At 38.1% G+C, this 16677-nt stretch overlaps 1 protein-coding gene across 2 annotated transcripts in view; it reads left to right on the forward strand.

Moving 5' to 3' along the window:
* Positions 1-16677, forward strand: part of SYK (spleen associated tyrosine kinase) — a 60811-nt gene that overhangs the window by 39570 nt on the left and 4564 nt on the right. Inside the window, exons 7-11 of one of the 2 annotated variants that reach the window (XM_076362876.1) lie at positions 4444-4512; positions 11929-12019; positions 12705-12882; positions 14149-14358; positions 14798-14987. In XM_076362876.1, the coding sequence (XP_076218991.1) occupies positions 4444-4512; positions 11929-12019; positions 12705-12882; positions 14149-14358; positions 14798-14987 (738 nt within the window). The remainder of the gene's footprint in view (positions 1-4443; positions 4513-11928; positions 12020-12704; positions 12883-14148; positions 14359-14797; positions 14988-16677) is intronic. The other variant, XM_076362877.1, reaches the window with a different exon arrangement.

Consider the following 16677-nt stretch of genomic DNA (forward strand, 5'->3'; position numbering starts at 1 on the left):
CATTTTGAGAATATGCTGACTGAAGCAGAAATGGAGGTTCAGTTTATTTTCATATTTGGTGTGTGCAGTTAACATCAGACTTTGCACAAGGGTTTGATTCCTTGTGCAGTGATATTAGGTGAATTTCTTTCATCAACTCCATGAAAAGTGAGCAAGCCCATCTGTGATTATAATTGCCTGAGTTCTTAGAGTCCATTGATTAGAGGAGCCACCTGAGGTGTGATACATAACACCATCTCATTTAGCTGTAGTTGATCTCATCTGAAATAGGGAGTTTAATTTAGTTGTTTCACCACTCCCTGGAGAGCCTAATCATCTAGGTCATTATCTTGATGCAGTCCCACATTATAGAAAAAAATATTTTTGTTCAAATAGGCAATTACATTTATTTCAGTACTGTTGAGTCCCTGTGGGTCCATGAACAGCCATTCTCATACCACCACTTTCTGAAAATCAGGTGCCCTTTTAAATCACTGGAAATTAAGCAACCAAAATCGGTGCTGTTTGTTTTTTAAATGTTGTCCTGAGGTTTGGATCTATGCCACTTGCCATTTACAAGGACGACCATGAAGTTTAAGCACATGAGACCACATGTATATCATCTGGTATACACTCAGTTATAGTGATGGAGCAAGCGCATTCAGTGTGGGAATACTACGTAGGTTTTATATTATCCATAGAAAATTTTGCAGTTTAAATGTAAATGAAAGTAAATTCAAGAAATCTTACTTTAGGTATTTAACTTATATTTTTTTCTGTTACTACTTCTTTGATATCTAAGTTGACTGATGTTTAGGACTGTGCAATGAAAGGAAATGGGCCAAGCTCTTCTCTTTTCATCAGTGCATTGCAGTAATACCTCCCCAGTTGTTCATGATGCTTTACACGTGAAAAACTCAGTCATGCTAACAGGGTATGATTAACCTTGCCTAACATTAATGAACTGAAATGAAGAGCCAGTCATTCAGCAAATCACAAAGGCTCACTTTTGAGGAATTTTGAAGCAAGAAAAAGACACATACCCATCCACATGTCACTTCCGCCTAAAAGTGGTGGAATGACTTTCCACCAACACGTGTCTTTCCACTCAGAAAGTGGAAAGGTGATTAGTCAAAACTATATGCCTTGCTTCTAGGTAGCCATAGTTAGGTGAGATTAATTCCACCCATGAACATGTACTTCTCTAGCAAGTAGCTGACTTAAATATGCTTGGTCACTTGCACATTTTACATACAACCATTAATGTTTTCAGGATTGATCAGCAGTAGTTACATTTAAGACGGATGTTAGTTACATGACAGATAGAAGGAAAAGCACCGAAGATATGAGTGAGATGTGTTGAGTGCATATTTTGCAAATATTCTCCTAAAATACTGTTTAAAGCTGCAGTATGTTTGACATTCTGAACTTCTTAAAACTGAAATCTGAATTTTGTGTTTTATTTAGGAGTTTTATAAAACAGGCCTGCTAAGTTACTTTCCTGTAGTATAAACATAAAAATAGAAAGTGAAAAATTTTAAATTAATGTTACTATTTATGGAGCTCAAAGATTTCAGTTAATATTTCCAGGTTCTCATGCATTAATATCTTTGTGCAAAAGCAGTAACTCACTACAGACCACTCATGTAGCTTTTTTTATACACAGAGCCTGAAATACAATGAATTCAGATTGCAAAAACAAAAATGCATCCTGAAAAGAACAAATACAATCACAAAGTCTTATGTAGAGGATGTTCAATCTATCTTCACATTATTTACACCATCATAATTAAGATATAAATTTAAGAGTTTCTGACATTTCTGAAGTACTGCATCTTTTTTATTTTACAAAATGGATTGCCAAAATATGTGAATTAGGTTTGTGAATGTTTGAATTGGTACTCAAAATAATTGTGATGAATTGGAGAAATGTCCTGGAAAAAACAGGGTGAAGTTCTGTAGAAACTAGTGCAACATATTGCACTTCTAATGGTCAGCTGTAGAACACAGGATGGGGAGCAGCAGCAGTTTTTCAGAGGATGTGATGCCTGTAATGGATCAAAACAGGAACAAGGACCAGCAATCACCGTGCTGGTAGAAGAAAGGGAAACATCAAGAGTGTTTCCAGCTTGTTCAACACTGGTAAGGTCTCAGCTGGAATACTTTCACCATTTTTTGATACTGTATCAAAGAGTGTTGTCCAACAGGAGATAATGCAGAGCAAGGCAACAGGAATGATCATGACTTGTGAGAAAAGATTGATTAGAATAAAGAAGCAAAAGAGAGAGAGCAGAAGGACAGAACATGATTAACAGGGGAAGAAAGGATGGGAGTGGCCTGTTCTGAGGGACAATCTAATACTGGTGCTCCCATCCAGACCAATTTTTCAATAATTTTTTATTTTTATATATACTAATGCCTGAAATACACTGATAAGATTCCAAAGCCTTAGTGGAGAGCATTCCCAAATCTGAAGTTGCTTTGAAGCTAAGAGAATGTATGACCACTGTAGAAAGATCTGCTGGTTGATATGCAAGGCATACTGTTCAACTAATTTAACTGTAAACTGTTAGTGTGTCAGGGCTTGGAGTAAAATTTACGACATCAGGGAAGGGATTTGTGTAGTATTTTCTAATGCTCCAAGAGCAAACTTAGAGTAACAAAATGTTACTCTTTCTTGTCCCCTTTTCTGTAATCCTTTTAGGTTTAAAAAGGACATCTCCTTTTTAGTGATACTAATATGCTTCCTCTGCAAATGGAAGGACTTTCTGCTGAAAGTCTGTATTGGAGATAATTTCTCCATGCAGAATATGGAGGCTTACTCCTTACTTCTCTCAGCACGTGTATGGACTAGGACTTTTCTTGCCTTTCACCAGAGGCACCATAACTAGATTTAAGGTGATTTTGATCCCCTTTGACTTTGTAAATTACTTTTTTCTCCCTGCACGTCATCCTAATATGTATTTAAACATGCAGAGGAGTTTTTGATATGAGCCTAAAATCAGTTGTTGACATTACAGTGAAGCTGCCAACTTCTGGCCACTTCGCAAATTCTCCACTTAACCTGTTTCAGTATTTTATTTGTTTAGCCACAGTTTATCAGATAGGCTGTACTCATAAGGTTTAGGTCTATTATTACTAACTTTAGACTAGTACTGTTGCTGTCCCTGATTAAGTATTCCTCTTAGCATGCATTTGTATGTCTAATACAAACATTTGAGTTAAGAAGTATTACTATCAATGCAGTACAGGTGGCTGCTTGGTAAAGTGCTGGGAGCTACTCTTGTCAGAAAAGTATAATGAACCGTGCTCACCATGTGCAAAAGAGCACTTAACCTCTTAGAGAATTTATCTGTTGCAAAACTATAGCTAAGAAGTACTTCAGGTTTCATTTATTCCCAATATGGAAAGAGAATTTTGTGAGGTAAAAGAAAATAGCAGATTCAGTAAGCTTTTTCAATGTGCAGTAACTGAATTTTTATGTATCACAGCAATGGAGACTGTCAAGCATCAAAAAAGTTTCTGTTCTTCCAGCAGGAATAGGGACTGCATGGCTATCTTTGGTGTTTTAAAACAGAAGATACCTTTTTTATGTGAAATCAAACATTTTTTTTTTAAAAGAAAGCTAGGAAAAATACCAATCCTATGCATTAGAAAAGCTATCTTTTCAGGAAAAAAAAAAAAAGTCCAAACGGGTCAATTAAAAGTTCAGAACATCTAACTGTAAGTCAGTTCAAAGGCTCTTTAAAGTGGGTGAGAATGTGGCTCAGATTATTATTTCAACCTCAGCATCAGCCTAAATGCTTGGTCAGTAAGTACTGCATTGCAGTTTTAATTAGGCAGGTATGATCTCTCAGTGACCCCTAGAAATGCTAATTAGTAACATTTAATTAAATTAATGTATAATTGTAAAATATATTTGCATTTCTTTTAAAAGTATCTTTATACAGAACATAAGTGCACATGTAAAATCTAAAGCCTGTTCATTTTTGTTTGGAATTAATATCAGTTTGTGTGCTTTTTGCTTCAATAACCACATTGTTTGTTGTAAGACCAAGGTGTGCTTCAAATCTTGCTTGATATATTAGTCATACTTCAAGACACTAAAGTTATCAGCTGATTTACATTGCTAAATACGTTGGGGATGGCTAAAGTTCAGTAACAGAGGCAGGAGAAACATACTGCCTAAAAGACCTGGGGAAAGGGCAACGTGCTTGAATTTAAAAACTGCCTTAGGGTATATCTACAGATTCAAGATGGTTTGAGAGCAATATAGTTGAAAGAAAATTTAGTACTAAGATTTCCTTTACTACATTTGTTTGATGCATCATATATGTACTTGCAGGCACACGCAAGAGAGAGGTTGGGAGTGTTTTGTTCTTGTATACTACGTCTGTTTTATAAAATACCTTCAGCTATTTTCCTGACACATTTACTGTTCCTCTTTGACATTGTGGTTTCTAGAGTTTGACAGGAGGTGGAATTATCTCAAGACTCAAATCGTACACCTTTCCAAAGGCTGGCAGCAAAAAGGTGCCTCATAGTCTCTTTAGGTTTTTGACTGAGTTAAAAGGACTTACACTTGATTAATTTCACTCTTCCCTCCCACCCCCCCTTTTGGCTTGCTGTTACTAAATGTGTGTCTTGGCTACTAACAATCAGGTTGTGAAGATTTTGTAAGCTTTCTGCTTCTTTCCTAATCATCTGCATAATTATGGCCTTGATTTTATAACTAAAGCAATGGTTTTAGAGAAGTTTTAAAAATTGAGGGACTATTTTAAAGTAATCTCTCACATCCCAAAATATTATTGCAGATCTCAACATGTCTGCAAATAAAATGTAAGTGATAATGTGTTTTTTAAAAAACGGTCACTTATAGCAGAACAAAATGATATTTCTACTCTGAACTATCATTCCTAATCAGAAAATTGGCTTGCTTACACAGTGCTATTACTGAGCAAATTTAGGGAACAATTTGTTAATAACAACCACAAAATATATTCTTACAGAACCTGCGTGCACAAATCTTGTTATGCATTGATGTTAATTACATTTAGGCAGGTGTAAGACATCACAAGACCAAGCAGAATGGGAAAGGTGATAAGATGTCAGGGAGTCAAGGGGGACCCAGCCCTGTACTAATGAAAATGCTGCTGCATGGCCAGAAAATTATGCTGTCCAGTAATTGATGTAGTTGTGAAGCATGTAGTTACGAGCTTTCTTTGCATGCTGAGAATAACATGTGTGTCCCTGTTCCACCCATGAGTCTCTCTTTTTGTTTATTTATTTAGTTATTTCCAGTTGCTCTTCAACAAAAATGAGCAGGCATAGAAAGCCCTAGAGGTACGCTGCTGTTCAGAGTAAAAAAACTATGTTTGACACATACTGTATTTGATAATCCTAGTAAATAATAATTATTCTTTTTTTTATAACTTCAGTTCACTTTAATACTAAAGTACCAATAGCTGTTGTCACCTGTATACCCTTACAGGACCCGTGTCTTGTTTTTAATGTGCTGTCATCTTGTACAAATACATATAGAGTGTCAGGACATATTCTAAAGCCATCTGAAAAAAATTGCCATACTGTCGCACATTAGACAAGAGAAGTATTTTGGTTTTTTTCAGAAAAGTGAGTGTGGGGTCTGAATTCTCTAGACGTGGCTTTGGTCACTCTGCTGTATGGTCACCTGGTTAAACTTGTGCTTCTCTCTGGTTGCTTTCTGCAGTCAAATACCTATTTCCTGCCTTCTGGGGAACATACACAGCGTACAGACTGAAGCATATTGGCAGAGAAAGACCAATCATTTAAGAAAATAATTTCAGAAATCTGATTTGATCACCATTTATGTGTACTTAACCCTGAATACTCAAACCCACACATTTCATCATACTGCCAAATTTTAGACTCTAAACAAAAGTCCTGCTCTCAACATTTCCAAGATTTACCATCCATTAACCCCAACATGCAGAGTTTACTTTAGACCTGGTTAATTAGGCAGTTACTTCTCTTATGTCAAAAACTTTCAGACAGTAAAATAGAAAATTTACACTGTTACATTTATTCAGTCTTGGAAATTATGGGGTTTTTTTAATTTTCACAAACGGGTTATTTGGGTATAATTTTAGCACTCAGATCAAAATTTTTCAAGCTGTTTTACTCACTAATGTGAAATTCGCAATTTAGACGACAATATAGATGAACTCCTGCCACCTAGCGGCGACTAAGATGTCTTAGCCAAAGCTCATTGAGGATTTGGCAAATAAGGTCTTTGCCATGGAGTATTTTGCTATTCAGTTTGGTTTGTGTTTTTGCAAATCAGAATTATTAACCTGAAAAGAAATCACACTTGCTGTACGGATTGCCTTCATAAGTATATTCTTTACTATAGAAAGATAATCTTTACTATAAAAATCAGACTTAGAGTAGTTAGAGCCGTTTCATTCATATTTTAAAGCAAACAGTAAGTGGGTCTTGTTCTCATTGCATCAACTAGATGCTATCAAACCTGTTTAGGGGTTATCCTACTAAAGCCTTATCCATTTGTAGAAAGTGGTATTCTTTTTACTAAAAAGATATCCTTGAGTCAATGCAAACTCTCTGCCTCCTGCTTTCCTGTCATTGTGGATGTGGCTATATTACTATAAAAGTGCCACACTAGTATAGCTAGACCCTACTAAGGGGAAGAATGGCACATTTAGATTAGCTTAACTGTGGGTACCTGGGAATTTTAACCAATGAAAATTAAACCCTAGCGGAAGAAAAAAAAAATGTTGATGTGAAAATAGGACAGGCTCACAACAGCTAGTATGAGAGCATAAAATAACAGCCTGCCCCATAGTTTACAAATGTACGTACCACAAGGTGTCACATAGTATGTGCCATTTTTAACAGGCTCCTCTAGTGGACTCTTTTCTTGTATTCCTTTTTACTGGACAAGCAAATCCGTGGTCATTTTGCTCATTCTCTGCTTCTTGTAGAACACAAGGAGTAATCTCCTAGCCTATACCTTGGTTGTATTAAGACAAAGCTCTCTTTGTTAGAAAAAGATCTGCAGAATTAATCTTGCTGTTCTTAAAGTGTAGGGCAGAAAGGACTCTGGATTTAAATGGCAGTTAAATAAAAAGGAAATTTTATTGTACAATTATGCAAACCACTGTACATGCAATGATACATACCTCATGCACCATTTCTAGTTAGCCTTGCTTGACTTCAAGAGAAAAATTCCAACCTTTCTGCTAGAATATCCTGTTCAAAGTCATGCAGGGTGCTACATGCCACAAACACATAACTGGCAGAACTAAAGAAAAATATTCGAGGTTTTCTGAGTGCTGCACAATATTCCCAAGTTACTAATATGAGCTGAAAAGGTGCCTGTGAAACATCAAATCGCAGTTCAACCAGAAATATTAATGAAAAAAAAACATTGTTAAGCTGTTTAATCAAACTGCAACAATGGGGAATATCATTCCACACATACATATATATTAGTTAACTAAGCTAATGCTAATGATATGTAAGACCTTATCACTCATCTTAAACATGAGCAGCTCTCTGAGAAAGAGAACCCACTTTGTTAGATTTGGTGGCACTGTCATTTCCAATTCACAGCTGCAGAGTTTTATTCACAAGCACGGGAGTGATGCACTCATTTTTTTTTTAATGCAGTTCCTGAACAAGAGTATTCAATCCTTTCTGATTCTTTTATTTTGTTCTTGAATTGCAAAGAGCAGAAATGTCTGTATATGTCCTATTTGAGGAGTCAGCTATGTCATGGCCAGAGCTATATTTTTACCAGCTGTTCTGCACTAGTGAATGGATTCTTGAGATGTATGAATTTGGTGTACATGAATTCTGTTTGGCCAGTCCAAAGTATGCCAGTTCATACACTGAGACCTAGGATCAGGGATATTTAACTACCTCTAGTGTGCAACTATTCACATGATACCTTATGCCCTCTAAGTTTTTTAAAATTTGTGGGGTTATCCAGTACTGGCTGAGTACTTCTTAAGTGTTTCTGCCCTGTTGTTCAACAGCAATCAGATGAAGCTTACTTATCAGACCTATAGAAGGTGTTGCAGTGGAATTGGTAATTTCCATCATTATGATTCAGCCTGCAGGGTTATATTCCCATCAAAAAAGCATCACTTCTTCTAACAGTAAGTTCAAGTCCATTTGAAACCTTGAGCTTGTCATTTTCAAAGGCCTTTCCCAAAGTGCTTGTATATAATTTCTTGTAAGCTTGGGTTACAATGAGGAAAAGTGGTACACAATCTTTTTACTCATCTAAAAACGAGGAAGATCTGCTGAAGTTGTACCCTTCTCTGGGCTGAATTTGTATTCCTCGTTATGTAACAGCAACTACACAAACTCTATCCAGCACTTGACTGTTTGTGGAAAGAAAGAAAACGTAGCTGCCGTGCTTCATTGGTGAGCTTGGAGCTACAGCTACACCCGTGTGACTTTGCCTAATTGTGACTACAGAAAATGTTTCACAGTTTTAAGTGAAGGGTGTGCTGTGGGACATTTCAAGGCTTGGGTTCGGATAATCCCATCACACTTTTTGGTGCACAGTTGAGGTATTCCCCACAGTGAACAGAAGACAATTGATAGTCCTATCAAAGCTTTCAAAAAGCAAAGGAGTCCCAGAGTGATGCAGTATCTTCTAGATGTCATTTTCTGAACACTTTGCATTTCTATCAGGAAGATTATTTTAAGGGTAAAGTACACAAAAGGTATCCTTTAAAACTGTGATTCTATCATTCCAAAGTATTTCAGAACTTTCCTTCCAGTATCCTGGAAACTGCCACTGAAGACTCAGTATCTCAGTCCCTTTTAGGTAGTCACCGTATTTTTACCCTTTTTTTCCCCACTCTACTTTTGGACCCCTTGGCCAAGAAGTGTCAACCAGAGGCTTCATAAAATCCATGCAATGTGGCAATTAGCACCTGCTTCCTTTGAACTTGTATCTGTCTAGCAACAGGTATTAATGTCAGTCCATATTGCTTTGTATCCACTCAGTTAATTGATTCCAATTACCTTTTGGAATGTAAAATGATCTCCCTTTTAAAGTATAAATGTAGTTAACGTAGGAAGCAAGAATACATTCAGGAAGCTATCCAGTGAAACTATAATCGATTCTTAGTAGTAATACTGAATGGGTCATAGTAACTATCAATAAGATAAAAAACCCTTAGAAGTCTTGATGTGTTCCAAAGCAATACAGGATATATGAAATGCACAAACTAAATTCAGTGTGGTCTCAGTAAGTATAATACCATCTGATTTGTTTTTGCTTTGCAAAAGATTATTAATATTTTTGACTGCACATAAGCATTTCCCTATACATCCTGACATAGTGTAGGGAAAGACTGTCCTAAGTGTTCACAGTGAAACTGCTAGCCCATCACTTGAGACGTTTAGGATTGAGTTCCAATCTTAGTGGGGTTTTTGAGTTAGTGAATGGCCTGTGTGTGAAATAGTGATATAGGTCTTGGAAATACAGTTCTTAACTTGCAGACATGGCAAGGTGTACCAAGCTAGAGAAACAAAACTAGAGCTGAGGATCTTAGAATCATAGAATCGTTTACATTGGAAATGACCTTTAAGATCATCAAGTCCAACCATTAACTGCCAAGTCCACCACTAAACCATGTCCCTAAGCACCACATCTACACGTCTTTTCAATACCTCCAGGGATGGTGACTCCACCACTTCCCTGGGCAGCCTATTCCAATGCTTGACAACCCTTTTGGTGAAGACAGTTTTCCTAATACCCAATCTAAACCTCCCCTGGCACAACTTGAGGCCGTTTCCTCTTGTCCTATCGCTTGTTACTTGGGAGAAGAGACCGACACCCACCTCGCTACAACCTCCTTTCAGGTAGTTGTAGAGAGCGATAAGGTCTCCCCTCAGCCTCCTCTTCTCCAGGCTAAACAACCCCAGTTCCCTCAGCCGCTCCTCATAAGACTTCGTTGCCCTTCTCTGGACACGCTCCAGCACCTCAATGTCCTTCCTGTAGTGAGGGGCCCAAAACTGAACACAGTATTCGAGGTGCGGCCTCACCAGTGCTGAGTCCAGGGGCACGATCGCTTCCCTGCTCCTGCTGGCCACACTATTTCTGATGCAGGCCAGGATGCTCTTGGCCTTCTTGGCCACCTGGGCACACTGCCGGCTTATATTCAGCTGGCTATTGACCAACACCCCCAGGTCCTTTTCCGCCAGGCAGCTTTCCAGCCACTCTTCCCCAAGCCTGTAGCATTGCCTGTGGCTGTTGTGACCCAAGTGCAAGACCCAGCACTTAGCCTTTTTGGACGTCATACAATTGGCCTTGGCCCATCGATCCAGCCTGTCCAGATCCCTCTGTAGAGCCTTTCTACCCTCAAGCAGATCAACACTCCTGCCCGTATCTTCTTTTATGTCCTGCATATCTTGTTTTATACCATTCATTTGCCTCCTTGTTCTTGAGATTGGCTGGTCAGTTTGGTCCCTGACCTATCTCAGAACTGCCTCAGGGCTCTTGTGGCTTGCCCTGACAGCAAATGGCCTTTCAACACTGTTCCACAAGATTGAGCGATTCAAGTCAGAAACATTACCCTTACCATCCCTGATGCCACCATGCTCATCCCACTAGGCCAGAATTTTGCCTAGTGTTGGCCTCCTACTTGGCATTTGCTGTAAAATCTATGTAGTGAAATCTTTTCTGCTTCATCCAGCTGGGCAGATCGCTTCATTACGATTTAAAGGTCTGTACCGCCCAGGTCAGGCATTTTCCCTAGAAAATGCAGTTTCCAAGTGATAGATCTTCTGTTGCACCCAATAATTCACTCCTAGACATTTCTCAAGCTCTGTTTTTCTTTACTTGAAAACCACAACTGTTTCAGGCAGGAACTTATGCCACTGAAAGCTTCAGTTATTAAAAAGAAGAATAACATACTCAAATATTTGCAAAATAGCCCTATCCAGTCTTTTGCAAGTACAATATACCTTTGTTTCCTATTCGCACTGAGCAAACTCATGTTGATGTTTGAATTTCTGGTTTTAAAACACTCTCTTAGGAGGGTGAGGTCACTCATGAGTAGAGTAAAATTTCTATACTGAGAAAGAAAATGGACTAAACTGCAGAAATAAGTTCTGTAATTCCCTGTTCCTGACAGTTCACAGACAGAAGAGAGCAGATTATAAGTTTCTGTCATCTATACTTTATTGTGCCAGACTCATCCTTCAGCCAAGGAGCTCCAGAACACACCATGTTCCGGCTGGGGTGGTTTGCGTGCTCCATAGTATTCCTCTGACAAAGAGTAAAGGCAGAGGGATTGTCTTTGAACCAGATGTTCAATTACAGTGAGAATGAGGTCATTTTCTCCCTCCTCAGAGCAGACAGACTGGCCTAGTATCTGGTCCATGATGTTTGTCCATGATGTTACACAAGCCTATTAAAATAATTATTTTTTACCGTAGTTTCTTCCAAGTGGAGTCACTCTATAACATCCACAAGAGAAACAGGAAAGTATTTTTTGTTTTCATTTGTGCTAGGAATTTCCCTATGGCCTAGATATATAGAGAGAGAACTTGGAGAGGGAGGAAGGACAGGTAAAATAGAAATCCGTATGACTACTTATGTTACAAGGCAGATTTGAAAGCATGTAAATTTAATATCTGCAGAATAAGGTTTGTGCATGACCTATTCCAGTTCATTCTCTCAGATCAAATTCTCTGAAGTATTTGCAATAACTTTTTATGCTTTAGCAGTGTATGTTTCATTTGGCCTGCATATTTGCTCAAGCAATAACCTCCAGAATGAAATAAACTTTGTTGGATCCCTTTCTTACTTTCTGATTCTCACCTATGTGTCTTTTGCAATCATTATGCCATAATCCTCGGGGGGGAAAAATGCTTTTAACTTACCTATTCATTGTTAAACATAAAAGCTCTATTTGTGTGCTACAGCTTCAGCCAACTATTGGCCACCCACCTGATGAAGTACCTTTTAATCCTTATGTGCTGCAAAGGAAGAGAGGTCTTACAGGAGCAGAAAAAGGTAGGCAGAGTAATTTGTCATTAATACAATTTCCTTCTTTATGCCAGAGATCTCTCCTCAACCCATATTTCTTTTTTCATGCATATATTTCACAGCATGTTGTGTATTGGTATAGCCACTATCATAGCTCAACCCTGGTAGCTGAAACTGCCAGATGTCACCATCTGTAATAAAAGTCAATTAGCAGAAATAGCTTTTTCCATGTTGAAGTGAAAGTTTATTACTTCCTTGACTCTAAAAGCTGCATCCTTGCACTTCATAAAAAGAATTGTACCCTGTTGCATCCACAGTGCCAGGTTGGTGCTCAGGCTTTCTGTAAAATGCAATTAAAGGTGGGTGCCTAAGAATGAACTACATATAAGGCAGCAATCTGAGTGAAGAATTGTCTGAGGTAACTAATGGGAAGTACTAAGGAGAAGGGCCAGCTTTTAACCCTCCTTCTGCCAAGGAACCTCCTGGTTTCACATTATGCAGATGCTCAATAGTTAGAGCATGTCACCAGGTGGAGGTCATTCTCTTTTGGGGTGTTCTAAAGTGCCTATAGCTGGGCTGCATGTGGTTTCTTTATAATGCCCTCGTAAGTCAAACACACTGATGTTCCTGAATATAGAAAGGGTGAATATGGTAGCTGTGGCAGCAAAAATGTCTCACATAATGTCTAATTTTTTCATTGATTGAATGGCAGGTGATCAGAGAGAGGCCTTACCCATGGATACTGAGGTCTATGAAAGTCCGTATGCTGATCCAGACGAAATGAAACCAAAAAATGTCACTCTTGACAGGAAATTGTTAACCTTGGAGGAAGGAGAACTTGGCTCTGGCAACTTTGGTACTGTAAAGAAAGGGTTCTATAAGATGAAAAAGTAAGTGTTTCCTTCTATTTTCATGGAGTCCAATATGTAAAAGCTCTAGCCTTTATTTTTCAGAGCAGCAGTAATCTTTGCATGTCATTTGGGGTGACAGACTGTATGTAAGTAATTTGGGCTAACATTGACTGGTTTCTTTCTTTGTACATAGTCATTTTCTTCTCCTCTGTTTGCAGACACTTCTTTGCCTGCAGCGTAGTCACCTCCCAGCCATTATTTTTGTCTGTAAAGTGGGAAGTGCCCCTTATGACTATTTTCTCTCCTGTCAGGGATAGTAGCGTGGGAAGTCTGCTGCCTTCCTCCATAGTTTGTATGGGCAGTCATGCTACTCAGTATTTCCCATCTGCACAACCTCTCTTTGAGAAATAGCGTAGAGTGCCATGGACAGCTTACCTGTAGCAAAGAGATTCTCACCTAAAATAAGTATGATAAATACCTGTTTCATGAAGCTGGAATGTTGATTTTCAAGAAGACAGAACATGTTGTGACCTCTTTTACCATGTAATTGCAGTAGGAACAAATGCTGTTTATACTGGCAGAAGTGGGAGCACCTGACTGTTCATGTATTTTCATAGTAAAATGTTATCAGTATGTTGTTTAAGTGCATGGGCTGATTATGTATACACTTTCACCACTTGAAGCTGGAGGCATTTCTTTAACCAAGGTTTTCAGAGCCAGGAAGGATTTTTCTTTTTCCAGTACAGTCTGAGGGGATTTGAAGGGCTCTGGTTCCAGCTTGTGTATTTGCTATCTTGTTTCACACTTGAACTCTGTTGATCTCATCAGTCACTCTTTCACTTAGTTGTATGAGCTGAAGGTTGCAGGAGCAGGCTTAATTTCTCGGGATTTCAGAGCACTGCCTTGGGGCTTTGCAATGCTGCATGTTCTAGTCTCACCCCCAAAACACCTCAGCGCTTAGAAAGGCCTTTAAAGCTTTTCTTGCCAGAAAAGCTTTATGGCATTCTTCCCAGAATGGGCAAGAATTTTTTTTCCAGTACATTTGTTTTCAGGCTTGTTAAGAAGTTTTTATGACTTATTTATAATTTTCTCAGGTTCTTTCCATTCTCCCTCTTTTGCCTAGCTGTCTTCTGAGCATTTGATAGAGAGATGTTCCTGTTACAGTTGGGTTTTTTCCCCTCTGAATGTCAATTCTGTCTTTTGTTACAGTTTGTACTATGTGCACAGAAACATCAGAAGAAGATTGTGTGCGCTTGCACATAGATTTTTCAGCAACTAATCCCAAAACTGGATTCTTTTTTGTAGGGGTGCCAAACCAGTGGCTGTAAAAATTCTTAAGAATGAGAGTAATGATCCAGCCATAAAGGATGAACTACTGAGAGAAGCAAATGTAATGCAGCAACTGGATAACCCATATATTGTCCGAATGATAGGCATATGTGAAGCTGAGGCCTGGATGTTAGTAATGGAAATGGCTGAACTTGGGCCATTGAACAAATTTTTGCAAAAAAATAGGTATGTAAGCTTTGATTCCATTTCACAGGATTTATCCAAAGGGGAAAAAAGATACAGGTCCTTTTTTTTTTTTCTTTAAGGGCAATTTTAAATTGACATGCTGTTAATCTAATAATTAATGATTGTAATTACTCTTCACTGGGACATGATTATCTTGTACATGTCTCCTAACTGTCAAATATTTCTGGTAAAATAGTGCATTTTGAATAAATGAAAGAATTTTCACGTCCTTCACTTGCTCATTTATTGATATGATCACACATCATCTTGCTCAGGACATTCTTATGCTGCCTGTTCTAATTAAAGCTTAGCTAAACATAAGTGGATCAGGTTCCTAGTATGATGTGGGGAAGTTCATAGTAAAGATTTATATTTGAACTCCATGAAAAGTCATGAAAATGAACTCCTGACCTCTTAAAAATTCAATTATGATTTTCAGACATGTCACGGAGAAGAATATAACAGAGCTGGTACATCAGGTTTCCATGGGGATGAAATACCTGGAGGAGAATAACTTTGTTCACAGGGATCTGGCTGCAAGGAACGTGCTGCTAGTCACCCAACATTATGCCAAAATTAGTGACTTCGGGCTTTCTAAAGCTCTTAGTGCTGATGAAAATTACTATAAGGTAAGGTTTGCACACGACATGAAAGCTGTATAGTAGCATAGCTTAATAAGGTTATTTTCAGTTGAAGTGCAATTGTTTTTAAAGTTGAAAATTAGAAATAATATGTATCATCCATTATTTTAGAGCCTGATAGTAGGTCACTGATTTTCAAAATGCATGATCAACATTAAGAGATGTATAGGGAGGAAAAAGCTAGTCCCTTCTTTTATTTGCTTACTTCTTTCATTTACTTTTGGTAAACTTCTCATTAGAAGGTTGAAATTTATGGTGGAAATGAGATACCTCCTTATATAAAAGGGGGAAAATGTTGCAGATATGAACTTTTGGGCACTTACAGTTTTCACCATGTCCAAGGAAAATTTAGGCTAGCACACTGTATTATTGACTAACAGAACTGAATTTGTTTTTTGAAAGAATACCATTTGTAAATAATCTTTTGATCTAAGCAGAATTTTTTAGCTTGGTTTTAAATTCATTGGCTCTCTGTATAGCTAAAGGGACTGAAATAACTGCCACATTTAATAAGGTAAAAACACCCGTAGGAGACAAAGGCTCTAATCATGTCTGCATCTTTTTTTCTGATATATTGCTCTTGCAGTTCAAATTATTTCTTCCTTCTGCCTGTTCCCTTTCATCAGCTGTTTAAAACTAATAAGCCAGGCCATGAAATGCTTTGAAACAGGCCATAGGAGAAAATAAAGTGTTGAAGAGCTGGAAGGCAGCTGCTGCTAACCTGAATAGTGAAAAGGGCTGGGAGATTTTATTTTACTGTATTTTATTGTGGTTTATTGTATTTTATTTTGGTTTATTTTATTTTTAGTATGTGGTCAGATATTTAAGCACAGTGTCATAGAGTACACAAAAGGGGGGGAAATAAAAGGATGAAAGAATGTGAACACCCTTGCTGCTGGAATTTCGTCATGTTAGCAAGTTGAATTTTACAGCCTTAATAACGGACTTCTAATGTAGTTAGCGTGATTATGCCAGTTAAGTTCTAATTCTTCAGTTTATTTTTCAGAAACTTCTCATGTTTTATCTTTGCCCAATCTTTGAACTAGACAACTTAGATTTTCTCTGTCGGTCTGAGTTAACAAGCTGACATACAATATTCATATTTGCCTCATAGAAGAAAAAGGCAATCTGTTGGCATGAGATAATGCCCTTCAGCAGAGGAGGAGCAAGCACACACTCCCTTCTGATGACCTTCCCATGGGAATAGTAACTGCTGCCAGAAAAGGCAGTAACATCTTAAATCACTGCCACTAGCCTAGTCAGAGCTGCTTGTCAGAGGTTTGAGAATTGGTATCAAAGGCCCAGTCCCTTTACAACTCCACAAAATGCAGTGGGGTTCTTTCACTAGATCTAGCACTGTGCTGGGATAGCTTGACACTTGCATTGTCATAACACAGTGTTATGGCATAATTTAATCAAACTGCAGTTTGTCACAAGGCAGTCGCTGTGCTTTGAAGTGGAGCATCAACTTCAAGTAATAATGAGACTCAGTGTAGCTGGGTGTGTATCTCTTATCCTCTGTGGAGAGCCTAGATGAAAAATCTTACTTCTAAAGAGCAAATTTAAATTAAATGCCACTAAAAACATGACTCCAGGTCGTTTAGCTAAGCTTTGCTTTACCATAGATTTCATCTCAGTGTATTATTTTGAAAGTGGAAGACTAGGAACAATTTTGTAG

This window comes from Aptenodytes patagonicus, chromosome Z (genome assembly GCF_965638725.1).
Source record: "Aptenodytes patagonicus chromosome Z, bAptPat1.pri.cur, whole genome shotgun sequence".
Taxonomy (NCBI): Eukaryota; Metazoa; Chordata; class Aves; order Sphenisciformes; family Spheniscidae; genus Aptenodytes; species Aptenodytes patagonicus.